This window comes from Coffea arabica, chromosome 2c (assembly GCF_036785885.1).
Source record: "Coffea arabica cultivar ET-39 chromosome 2c, Coffea Arabica ET-39 HiFi, whole genome shotgun sequence".
Classification (NCBI taxonomy): Eukaryota; Viridiplantae; Streptophyta; class Magnoliopsida; order Gentianales; family Rubiaceae; genus Coffea; species Coffea arabica.
Window position 1 is genome coordinate 75,041,988 of NC_092312.1, and position 12,016 is coordinate 75,054,003.

Below are 12,016 nucleotides of genomic sequence, written 5' to 3' on the forward strand. Positions count from 1 at the left end.
TATCTCCTTGAAACTCTGGTCCTCACCTTGCAATTCAACATATATGACAGCCACAAGTTTAAAACCACTCTTGTATTTTACCTTAACCTGAAGGAAAATTTTTTGACAAAGGAAAAACTTAAGTAATCTCATAAACAAAAGCAATATGTAGAATTTGTAATTAATTACTCCTATAATAATGAGAGGGATTTGGGTAAGGGGGCACTCATTAAAGCGTTATGTACTCTTTAAATTGTTATAGTTAGACCCCTAATTAAGTGGAACTGAATACGGGTTCAGTACATTGAGGAGATTAACAAGATAAATTTTGGTAGGATTAGTACATTTATTAGGAAATAGCAATATAATTTTGTGAATTCTCGAGAATCGCAAATTGCTTCCCTGCATCCAAATGGCTAGTATAAATGGTGGATGAGAATTTTATTCTTGGATTCAATTTGAAGTGCCAATTATCCTATTCTATTTTCCGCCTTCCTTTCTCTCCTTTAATGTAAAAATTAAAGAGAAATGGATTGTATGTTGCAGAAAAGAGAACAAGGACATATTTATAGTTGCTCGTGTTGACGTACACAGCATAAAAGTTTAGACTTGTTACCCTATTCCCACAATAAAATGTAGTAATAAAACGAAAGTCCTATGCAAAATATTTCTTTCATACAGGTAAAATTACTTCCAAGAAACAGAAAGGATACAAGTAAACTCGTTTCTTGTGCACATCTTATTGTCTACGTTCTTAAAAATTCAGACTTTTCTGAAAATATCGTTAGCAGGTGCGTAGGCATCCATTTGAACCGATAATAGTTTAATTCCCTTCGAATTGTCCTTGGATTTCTTCAGATCTCTTCTCCCTCTAGTATAAAGTAACGGAGGTCTATCGTATCTAATTAAATAAAAATCTCCATCTTTCCTGTTTGCCTGATTAAACAATTGAGCATTAAAACAGTGAATTATGTGAAAAGGTGGATCAGTCATAGAATAGGACAGCATGTGAATTATGTGTATGATAAATTAACCATCTCCATGCTAGTAGCACTTTCCAGTTTCTGGTGAGTGAAGTAAATTAAATACACGTTTGGTTTCCTGAAATGGTCATCCTTTTTGCTTTGGTCCCCTTCTAAAGTTTTAAATTAAGCAAAGGTTCCCTTTCCAGCTCCTGTTATATTAAATGTTAATGCCTTGAGATTGAATTCAAACCTGAACAGCTGAACCCATCATCATCCTTCGGCTACCCTTACCACTAGGATTCTGTAAGTACCTGCAACTGTTCATCTTAGATTTCTGAATTCCAAATGAAGCAATTTAGTCAGAATGACTCTTAATTTTACCAGATGACCAGATGATTCTTCGCAAAGAATGCCTTTTAGTTTTAGGCAGTAGCACTTTGAAGAAGAAGAATTGGGGGCCGTTTTCAGGACCTAACCTTTTCCAGGGCCTGGGACCGGTGAGACAGGTCAGGTCACTTTTGTACCACTAAAAATCTGCACTAGCAACACTGGAAAATTCCATTGGTTCTCAAGCCAAGCCAAGGGGGATGCATCATCATATAAAAAGTAAAAATACAGGACAAGATAGAGAGAAAAATTGGAGGCCACATAAGACTCATGAGCTTATCATTTAGTAATTCAAAGTACCGACCAGCAGAAAGCTAAGTGTACATCTCTATTTGTCCACTTCTATGACGGGATGCAACACGAAACATTAATAAATAAATAAAAAAAAAAAAAGATACTTAGGTAACAAGTGTTCATCACCTGATTTAACTTAATTGTCCAACCATTAATTTAATTTCTCTTTTGCTTGCGTAAAAGCCTATTCAAAAATATTATTCATTGCAGAGCACTATGATCCACCTATAATTAGGTTGAACAGGCACATTTTCTATTAGATTTTTTTTTTCTGGTAGTATTAATCTTCTTGGCTAAGGGTCCAAACAAAAGTTTAAGAGTGAACCCATATATATACCTTTTCTTTACGTTCAAGTAGCAGAAAAGGTTATAGGACCAAGGAGAGGAGAAACTCGTGCAAAAAATGGATCTTGATACTGACTATGACTGCCGACTGTCAACGGCTATTTGGTCTGTTGGTCATCATCAAAACTTATAATAGTCCGTCGTCTCTTCTTCTAGAATAGGACAGAGTAAATTATACAAATATTATCATTATCGAAAAAAAAAAAATCCTCACTATGACTATTATCATGATCTTAAAGAGCTACAGCCCATGCAGAATGAAGTACCGAAGCATCCAAAGGTGAAAGAAGCAGTAGGGATTATTACTTGACACAGACACGAGGAAAAAGGAATTGATTTCTGGGCATGTACAACTAGCTGGTCCACAATGGACAAAGATTACTCGCTTGTCTCTCAAAGAAGTCATATCGCAATCAAACTCTGCGAGGAAAGAAGATTGTAATGTTACACCAGCCATTGGACAAATAATCATCGTTGACACAATAGTTCCCTCAAACTTAATTCCTAAGCCACGCATCAACCAGCGTTTATCTTCTCCAAACAATATAGAAAACCAGAATTTAGAAGCCACCACTTCAAAAAAAAAAAAAAAAAAAAAAAATTTGTCATTTGCTTTGATGTGTTAATATGAAAAAGAAAAAAAAAACACAAAAGAGAATATTTGCACGCAAAAAAGCCAAAACATGCTAAAGAACAAGAAATGAGAATTTCTTGAACTATTACACTAAATAGTTCAAGAACTCCCCTGAGTTATAGCCACTTTTGCGCTTTGTCCCTAAACGTAATTTAATTTTCACTTTATCCCCTTAATCGCAATCAACTTTAATATTGTATAATGGTGATGTCAAAAGGGTCTCTATACCTCTAAGAGATAGCTATGGTAAATCCCCTTAATGTACAATTTGTTTTGCGCTTTATCCCCCTAACATCATTTTTTTATTTGTTACTAAAATCATAAGTGAACTCCAGTATTTGATAACACACAAGACAATTAATATCTAAAAAACATAATAATAAAAAATGACATTTATATATATATGGTACTAGTTAAATTTCAATAATTGCACTTTTTTTTTTAGATTAGGAGAGTATCTTGCTAATTTGACTTAATAATGGAAAAAAAACAAATAAAAATTGTTATTAAAAAATTAAAATGTAAAAATATTTTAAAAATCTAAAAATGACTGAGATATTGTTAGTTTTTCTTTTAAAATGTGTATATGGCTAAGCTTTTTTTTTTTTTTAGTAGCCAAATAAATTAAGAGAAAAATGATAGTAAACTGCAAAATAACTTGTTTATCTTAGAGGGATTTACTGTAATTAACCCTTAGGGGTATCAATAATCTCATTTTAACATTTTCACTACGCAATGTTAGCGTTAGACTAGCGGTTTAGACTTTTAGAGGGTAAAGCGAAAAAAAAAATAACTTCGTTAGAAGTAAAATGCAAAACTTTTATTAGTAAACCTCAAGGGAGCTTTTGTGATTTAAAAAAAAGAAAAAAAAGAAACAGCAACAGAAAAGCATTTCTGTCTGCAGGCACAAATACTGCAGGCACAAATACTGTGCATTTCAATTAATAGTTATTGGATCTTAAGGAAGCAAGAAAGAATTAAAACATGATGTTTATGAATGAGAAATAGCAATAAAATAAAAAGTAGGACAGAGAGTGGCACAGGATGTGGGACAGAAGATCCGTTGCGCTAGAATTTTGTTTAGTGTGGGCCACATGAAATAATACTAATCAACAATAGGAGTGATGTGATATATCCATTTCACGCCACTCGGTTAGACCAACCGCGTGCCGCGCGTGACATGTGTTCGTTTCTCAAGTGTTTGTTTTTTCTTTCTGTAACATTACACGTTAGTTAGACAGCAAAAATCAGTAGCGGGACGCCAGAAATAAAAACCAAAATAATAATGAGTTTCTTTTTTCCTCCCACCGGCACCGGCACCGGCACCGGCACCGGCACCACCTACGTTTACAAGACCTGGAGAGTGGACTTGGACCCTTCTTTCTTCACCTTCGTCTTCTCTTCTCTTTTGTAAATTGTGTGTAGTAATTTGTTTGTTTTCAAGTCTACTGCTTTTGTAGTTGTTTTCCTGCGTAGGTTGTCGCTACTTGGGAGAGTAGTAATTAATTTCCTTCTACATTGACATGTCAAATCAATAAAAACCTGACGTTCTTATTTCCCACGTCTCTGTTTCTTCTCGCTCTCTTTCTCTGAACCAGCTCAGAAACCACTGACGTCAGAAAGTTTGTAACTTTTCCCATCCTCCTTCGTCAAATAGTAATACGGCCCACAAGACTATACCAATATTTGTTGATATATATATTATATTCATCTGCTTCTCTTCGTATATTTAGAGAAAGAAAGAAGGAGAAGCCCAACTAGAAAGAAAAGAAGGGAGCTGTTCGCCACAAATTCTAAAGCCTTATCAAGCAGGTATTAATTTTATTATTTCTCCCTTCTTTTTTTTTGTGGGATATTCCTTAATGCGTTTTTTGGGTATTTGAAATGTTTTTTTTTAAAAAAAATTTGTCTGTCTCTCTGCGTGTGTGTGTGTGTGTGTGTTTTTTTTTGTGTGTCTAACTGTTGACTTCGTAAATGTTTGATCAATGAATGTGTGAAGGTTTTTTAGCTTGAATTGTTATAGCAAAATTGGTTCTTTTTATGAATTTCAGAGCATGTAATCTGGTCACAAGTTTATTAATTTAAATAAGACTTCACGGAACTCAAAAAGGCATGCTGCTTATTCAAGCTTTGCCCCGGTTTTGGACTTGTTTTTTCCCTTTGAATTTGTTAATTACCAAAACCCTCTGCTTTTTGTGCGCCATTGGAAAACTGGGGTGAGTTTATCATGCAAAGAGTTACCTTGTTTGGCATAATCTGGCAGTTAGGTTCTTCATTTGAAGAATAAGTTTGAAAATTTGAAGCTCATGAAGGCTTTGTGTCTCTGGACACTTGAATAGGTTAAAGTTTCTGGCTTTTGCTGTAGATTCTCTGAAATCCATCTGATTGTGTCAATTTACTGTCTTCTGTTTGATTTTTCATTTGGATAGCTATTTCGAAGAGTGACAAAATGTTCTGGGATATTCTATTAACTTATTTAGCTTTTGCCTACGTATGGTCTTTGGGCCAAGTAGCATGTTAGTCTCTGCATATTCTCTACCTTTTCTGAAGAATCAGATGCCAAACTTTGTGTTTATATGTTTTTCTGATTTTTCCGACAAAAACAGATTGACTCAGTTGCAACATACTGGGTGGCATCTTTATCCCTTGGTCGTTGTTTACTCTGGCAGCTCATGTAAATATGATGATGTTCCTTTGGTGATTCTAGGCCCCCATCTTTTTGCACCTCAGAAAACATGTCTGATTTTGTTGGACTGCCTGCTTGGTTTTACTTCTTCAAATGTTTTATTCTTTTTCTTTCTAATTTTTTGCTGATTCAGGGGTAGAATAAGCTCTGTTTTTGGATAACGGGAGAGGAAAAAAAACTAGCCTGGGAAGTCATCCGCTTGACGTTGAAATTACTGGTCTCTGTCTGCTTTATTTGCCACATTTATCAAACAGGAAAACTGATTGACTAGTGTTATATCATCCTTAAGGATACTTTTAGAGGCTTTTCTGTTCTCGTTATCAACTTTTCTGTGATGTTTTTTCATGCTCTCAAATGGTTATTCTTAACCGAGGTCTTGTATCACACTAGAATCCAAATTCCGAAGATTGTGGGAGTTCATTTGATTAAAGGCAGATCTTTGAATTTAAAGGCAGGTCTTGTATCACACTCATTGTGTTAATACATTAGAAGAGAGTAAATTTGGACTTTTTTCTTCCAGGTGTGATTTTTATATCCATTCATTTTAGCATGCCTCTTCAATTCAATGGATATGTTTGAATCCATGAGATTATGGGAAGACATTATAGTCCTCAAAATATTTCATTCTGTTGTCTGTGTATGACTTTTCTTTAGTTACTTTGCTTCTGAGTTTCCGTGTGCCAGCACTTACAACAATATCCTCTATTCATCTCCAGGGGGATTCACTTTGACTACTCTTACCAGAAGATTCCAAGTTTTTGCATTATTCTCCATCACTGTTGCAAATTTCTTGTTTTAGAACTCAATGAGCAATCTCAAGCTTGGTGTCGAAGTTGTGAGTGCACACAACCTCTTAGCTAAAGATGGCCAGGGCTCATCTAGTGCCTTTGTAGAGCTCAAGTTTGATGGTCAGAAATTTCGTACGACTGTCAAAGAAAATGATCTCAACCCTTATTGGAATGAGACCTTCTGCTTCACCATATCAAATCCAGATGAACTGCTGAACCACACTCTTGTAGTCCATGTCTACAACAACAATAAGAATGGCCAACCCAAATCCTGTCTTGGCAAGGTACAAATCAGTGGTACATCATTTGTACCCTATTCTGATGCTGTTGTCTTCCATTACCCACTGGAAAAAGTGTCCATTTTCTCACGTTCTAGGGGCGAGCTTGGCCTCAAAGTTTTTATTACAGATGACCCTTATATAAGGTCCTCCAACCCACTTCCTGCAATGGATTCTTCTTCATACACAAAGTCACGTTCAACACAAGCCCAAGCTCCAGAAACACAAGCTGAGGGGTTGATTCCCGAGACAAAGTCAAATGGGAAAAAGGGTTCACGACGCACCTTTCACCACTTGCCAAATGCAAATTATCAGCAGCAGCTTGATTCTTCCATTGCTGCATCCCAGCAAGCAATTAACTATGGGGTTGAACAGCTTAGACCCGAGCTTAACGCAGCACGTATGGTGCGCACGTTCTCAAATTTGTTTTCGCAACCAGTTGAATATGCACTTAAAGAAACAAGCCCTGTCCTCGGAGGAGGACAAGTTGTTCAGGGTCGGGTTATACGAGCTGACAAGCCAGCCAGCACTTATGATCTTGTCGAGCCCATGCAGTTTCTTTTTGTACGAGTTGTGAAAGCACGTGACCTTCCTTCCAAGGATGTTACAGGAAGCCTCGACCCTTATGTTGAAGTGAGAGTTGGGAACTATAGAGGAGTCACAAGTCACTTTGAGAAAAGGCAAAATCCAGAGTGGAATGCAGTGTTTGCCTTTGCAAAGGATAGGATACAGTCATCTTTTGTGGAAGTTGTAGTCAAGGACAAGGACATGTTAAAAGATGACTTTGTTGGGATGATTCGATTTGATCTTCAGGAAGTTCCCATGCGTGTGCCTCCAGATAGTCCATTAGCTCCGGAATGGTATCATCTCGAGTCTAAGAATGGGAAAAAGAAAAAGGGGGAACTAATGCTTGCTGTCTGGATGGGCACACAAGCTGATGAGGCTTATCCTGATGCTTGGCATTCAGATGCAGCTGGTCCTGTTGATTCCTCAGTGTTTTCCTCACTTATCCGCTCGAAAGTCTACCATTCCCCGAGGTTATGGTATGTCCGAGTCAATGTTATTGAGGCACAGGACTTGATTATATCTGAGGAGACTCGATTTCCAGATGTGTATGTCAAGGTCCAAGTAGGTAATCAGGTTCTTAGGACAAAGGCAGTCCAAACTCGAACTATGAATGTACTCTGGAATGAGGATCTGATGTTCGTTGCTGCTGAACCCTTAGAAGATTATCTAATTCTTTCAGTTGAAGATCGTGTTGGTCCCAATAAGGAAGATGTCTTTGGAAGGGTCATTATTCCATTGAAGACTGTTGAAAGGCGTGCTGATGACCGTATTGTCCACTCAAAGTGGTTCAACCTTCAAAAACCAGGTGCAACTGATGTGCATGAGACAAAGAAAGACAAGTTTGCTAGCAGGCTTCACCTTCGTGTCTGCCTTGATGGAGGGTACCATGTGCTGGATGAATCTACTCACTGCAGCAGCGATCTTCGGCCTACAGCAAAACAGCTCTGGAAGCCACCTATTGGTATCTTAGAATTAGGAGTTTTAAGTGCCAATGGCCTACACCCAATGAAGACAAGAGATGGAAGGGGTACGTCAGACACGTATTGTGTGGCTAAATATGGGCATAAGTGGGTTAGAACCCGGACAATCATTGACAGCATGAATCCCAAGTACAATGAGCAGTACACATGGGAAGTTTTTGACCCATCAACCGTTCTCACAGTTGGTGTTTTTGATAGCAGTGATGTTGGTTCAAATGGTAACAAGGATGTGAGAATTGGTAAGGTTCGTATTCGACTATCAACCCTTGAAACTGGTCGGGTATACACACATTCTTATCCGTTGCTAGTGCTTCACCCTTCGGGTGTTAAAAAAATGGGGGAGTTGCATTTGGCAATACGTTTCTCATGCACATCAATGGCGAACATGATGTTTCTTTACAGTAGGCCACCGTTACCAAAGATGCATTACGTCAGACCATTGAATATAATGCAGCAGGAGATGTTGCGCCACCAAGCTGTCAATATAGTGGCAGCTCGGCTAAGCCGAGCTGAGCCCCCTCTAAGAAAGGAAGTAGTGGAGTATATGACTGATGCAGATTCACACCTTTGGAGCATGAGACGAAGCAAAGCCAATTTTTTCCGCTTGATGTCTGTTTGTAATGGGTTATTTGCAGTTGGAAAATGGTTTGGGGAAGTCTGTATGTGGAAAAACCCAGTCACTACGTCTCTGGTGCATGTTCTTTTTGCGATGCTGATTTGTTTTCCAGAATTGATACTGCCGACAGTGTTTTTGTACATGTTCGTCATAGGGATTTGGAACTACCGCTACCGGCCAAAATATCCACCTCACATGAACACCAGAATATCCTATGCTGATGCTGTGCATCCTGATGAGCTTGATGAGGAATTTGACACATTTCCTACAACTAAAAGTTCAGACCTAGTTAGAATGAGGTATGATCGTTTAAGAAGTGTGGCTGGTCGAATACAGACTGTGGTGGGTGATTTGGCCACCCAAGGGGAGCGGATCCAAGCGCTTCTGAGTTGGCGAGACCCGCGTGCCACTGCCATTTTCGTGACCTTCTGCCTAGTTGCTGCTATTGTGCTGTATGTCACCCCTTTTCAGGCACTGGCTCTCATGGCTGGATTTTATGTGATGAGGCATCCCCGGTTCCGCCACAAGTTGCCACCAGTACCATTGAATTTCTTCCGTCGATTGCCAGCCAGGACTGACAGTATGCTATAGGTTGCTTGGTGTCGTTGCAGGGGTAATGTTTATTAATCCGTTCTATACTGCTAGTGGTTTCAGCGCTGTGGTCCAAAAAGTGTACAAAGATTAAAGATGTCGGAAATCGGAACTTGTATCTTTTGTAAAGTATAAGTTAATTCTGCAACATCTCATGCCTTTGAAGAGTGCTGATGGAGGAAAACAGTTTCAAAACAAGAAGGCATCTCTGCAGGCCAGTTGCAGAGTTTTTGTTCAACTTGCTCTTGAATCGCAAGAGAGTATTACCTAACCAATGGCCCCTGGATGAAAAAAACGAAAGGTGTATGAGAGTGTTTTGTTTTGTAAATTAAGAAATTTCGGACTTGAGAAAGATTGTATTCCATGCTTTTGTATGGTTTGTGTGTCTGTTTTCTTGAGAAACTCTTCTTTACATGCTGCAAAATTTTATTGGTACGCGTTTCGCAGAACTGCTGCTGAAGAAGTGATAGCTGAAAGTTTTTAAAAGATGCATGCAGTGACCAAAACAGGTCAAGCATGTACACTTTGCTTATGGTTAGAATTCTCAGTCCTGCAGTTGCTTTTGCAATTTTACCGGTAAATTCATAACTCTCATTAGAATCTGGAAAATAGATTTTCATCCAAAAGAGTCAACTTGATGCTTCCATTAAAAGCTGTAAAGAGTGAAATATGAATTTTCTTTCCTCCAGAATCGAGTTCATCTAAAATTCAATTGCCAGGAAGAGCCGAATTTTTTGTTGGTATTTTTTGGACAAATAGCACAAACAATCCTCCAACTTTTCTATTGAGACATAGTTAGTCCTCTAATGTTACTTTGCCCCAATTTAGTCCTTTATCCTTTAATTTTTGGGTGAAATTCAATTTGGCACTCCAGAGTAGATCAATGTATCAATCAATCCAGCACTTGAAAGTTTTGTTCCAGACGAACCCTTTCGTCAACATACTTGGCCAATAGCATTTGGCTAAGCTTTAGTGGTAAAAATAACATCCTACCATCTTTTTAGGGACTTTAAAACAAAGAATTTGTCACCAAAATGAGCAAAACAGGATAAAATATATAGCTCTAATCTTATAAAATGTTGCTATTTACAATTTTCAAAATCTGATTAAAATAGCACTATTTTGTCCTTTTGAGCTGATTTGTGTGGAAGATTTGGCATAACATTTCCAGTTTAGAATGTTTAATTGGAACTTGTTCATTTTCAAGAGCTGAATTGAAACTTTATTTTATTTTGGAAGGCTACATCAAGATTTACCCTTAATTTTTTAGCCAATTTGATTGATGAGGGATCTGGAGCATCCAATGCCATTCCCATAGTATAATTTGCGGCCCAAGTCGATGTGGCTCGATTTGGGCCATAAATTTCAATTTTATTTTATAAAAAGTATTTTCATGTTGAAAATTTAATTACTCAAATTTGGGTCACATCAGCTCGATCTAATTTAGGATTAATCACACTTTATTCCCTTTACGTATGGACGATTTCTCAATTTACCCCCCAACGTTTGTTTTTTCACAATTTACCCCAAAGACTAACGGTCAACCTTAATGAAAATAAAACAGAATAATGAAAAGACAGTAATACCCTTATGAAAATAATGAACAACCCAAAATACCCATATCTCTAGGAAAATTACCCTGGAATAATGGATGACGGAAATTTCCCTCCATCTGGCACATGGGACAAAGAAAAAAAAAAAGAAATTCGAATTACCTTTTGTCATTGTCGGTCATCTTTTCTTTCTCCTTTATCAACTTTTCCCTCCATCTTTTTTCTCTCCTCTATCTACCCATGAAAAGTACCCATATACATGCCGATTCTAAATAAAACAAGAATATAGCTGTCTAAAACTCTTTTTGACTTATTCATGTATAAAGCAAAATTAAAAACAATAATAACAGATTATTAATGAAAAATTCTTACATTATAATTTGAGCAGCAACAAAATCTTCTTCCCAGATTTTCAAGTGTCCAAGAGGTGTACAATGGTGTCTCTTTGCCACATCCACGCATTTTTTGGGGTGATCTTTCAATGTTATTTGAAACACTTTGTAACATTTTTATGATACTTTTTGTTGACAAAGAAAAATTTTAGGAGCCGTTGGATCTGTTGAAATGAAAGAGAAAAATGGGTTGCTACTAAATGGAAGCATGAAAAAGAAAAAAAATAGGCTAAAAAACATTAGACACCTCTTTTTATAACTCATTGAGGGACATTTTAGTCGGCCAAAACAAATGGCTCTCTTCCAATGACAATTTCAGCATCTTGAAGTTTTTAACGGTGCAATTGTTTAGCTGAACTGACGGATAGGGTAAATTGTAAGGGTGGACAAAAAATCCAATCCAATCTGAAACCCAACTAACCCGATCCGATCCGATCCAAAAAATAGGATATCCGATCTGATTTTTCTTAGCAAGACAGATGCGGGTTGGGTACTCGTAAAAACGGATATGGATACGGATCAGCAAAATAAAACCCGCGGGTACCCGACCCGCAGGGTATATTATATAAATATTTAAAAAATAAGGGTTCATTATATAATTTTATAATTTTTAATCATAAGTGTAAGTAAAATGGTTCACAACCTCATATTTTAATCTCATATGATCCGCCTTTCCTCATCTTGTCTAAAAAAAAGTGAATATTCTTGATAAAACCTGAACCAAATGAATAAAACAAAGAAAATTTTGTGAAACTCTATCATAAAAATTGTTCATCCCTTTCATCCTTTTTCATTTTTATTCTATTTCCATCGATCTTTTCTGCAAATTTTTCATCAATTCAATCAAAAATTTGTGTTTGGAGCTCCAATTTTCTCTAAGCTAGATAATTAAAACATTTGTTTATTTATTTATTTATTTATTTTATAGCAATTGTGTCTCTTAAATTTGTCTCTTTTATTT

General features: G+C 37.0%; 1 protein-coding gene across 2 annotated transcripts; it reads left to right on the forward strand.

Annotated features, from left to right (window-relative positions):
• Positions 1-4,173: 4,173 nt before the first annotated feature.
• LOC113728054 (FT-interacting protein 7-like) lies at positions 4,174-9,559 on the forward strand. Of its 2 annotated transcripts, XM_027252532.2 has the most exons (3): positions 4,174-4,416; positions 5,424-5,507; positions 6,007-9,559. In XM_027252532.2, the coding sequence occupies exon 3, from the start codon at positions 6,096-6,098 to the stop codon at positions 9,108-9,110; it is 3,015 nt and encodes a 1,004-aa protein (XP_027108333.1). In that variant the 5' UTR covers positions 4,174-4,416; positions 5,424-5,507; positions 6,007-6,095; the 3' UTR covers positions 9,111-9,559. The 2 variants fall into 2 exon arrangements, with proteins under 2 accessions (XP_027108333.1, XP_027108332.1); XM_027252531.2 differs by lacking the exon at positions 5,424-5,507 and having other exon boundaries at positions 4,277-4,416.
• The last annotated feature ends 2,457 nt before the right edge of the window (positions 9,560-12,016 follow it).

What these genes read in the sequence shown, in the direction of transcription:
- LOC113728054 (XM_027252532.2), top strand. Translation starts at nt 6,096, where the DNA reads ATGAGCAATCTCAAGCTTGGTGTCGAAGTTGTGAGTGCACACAACCTC.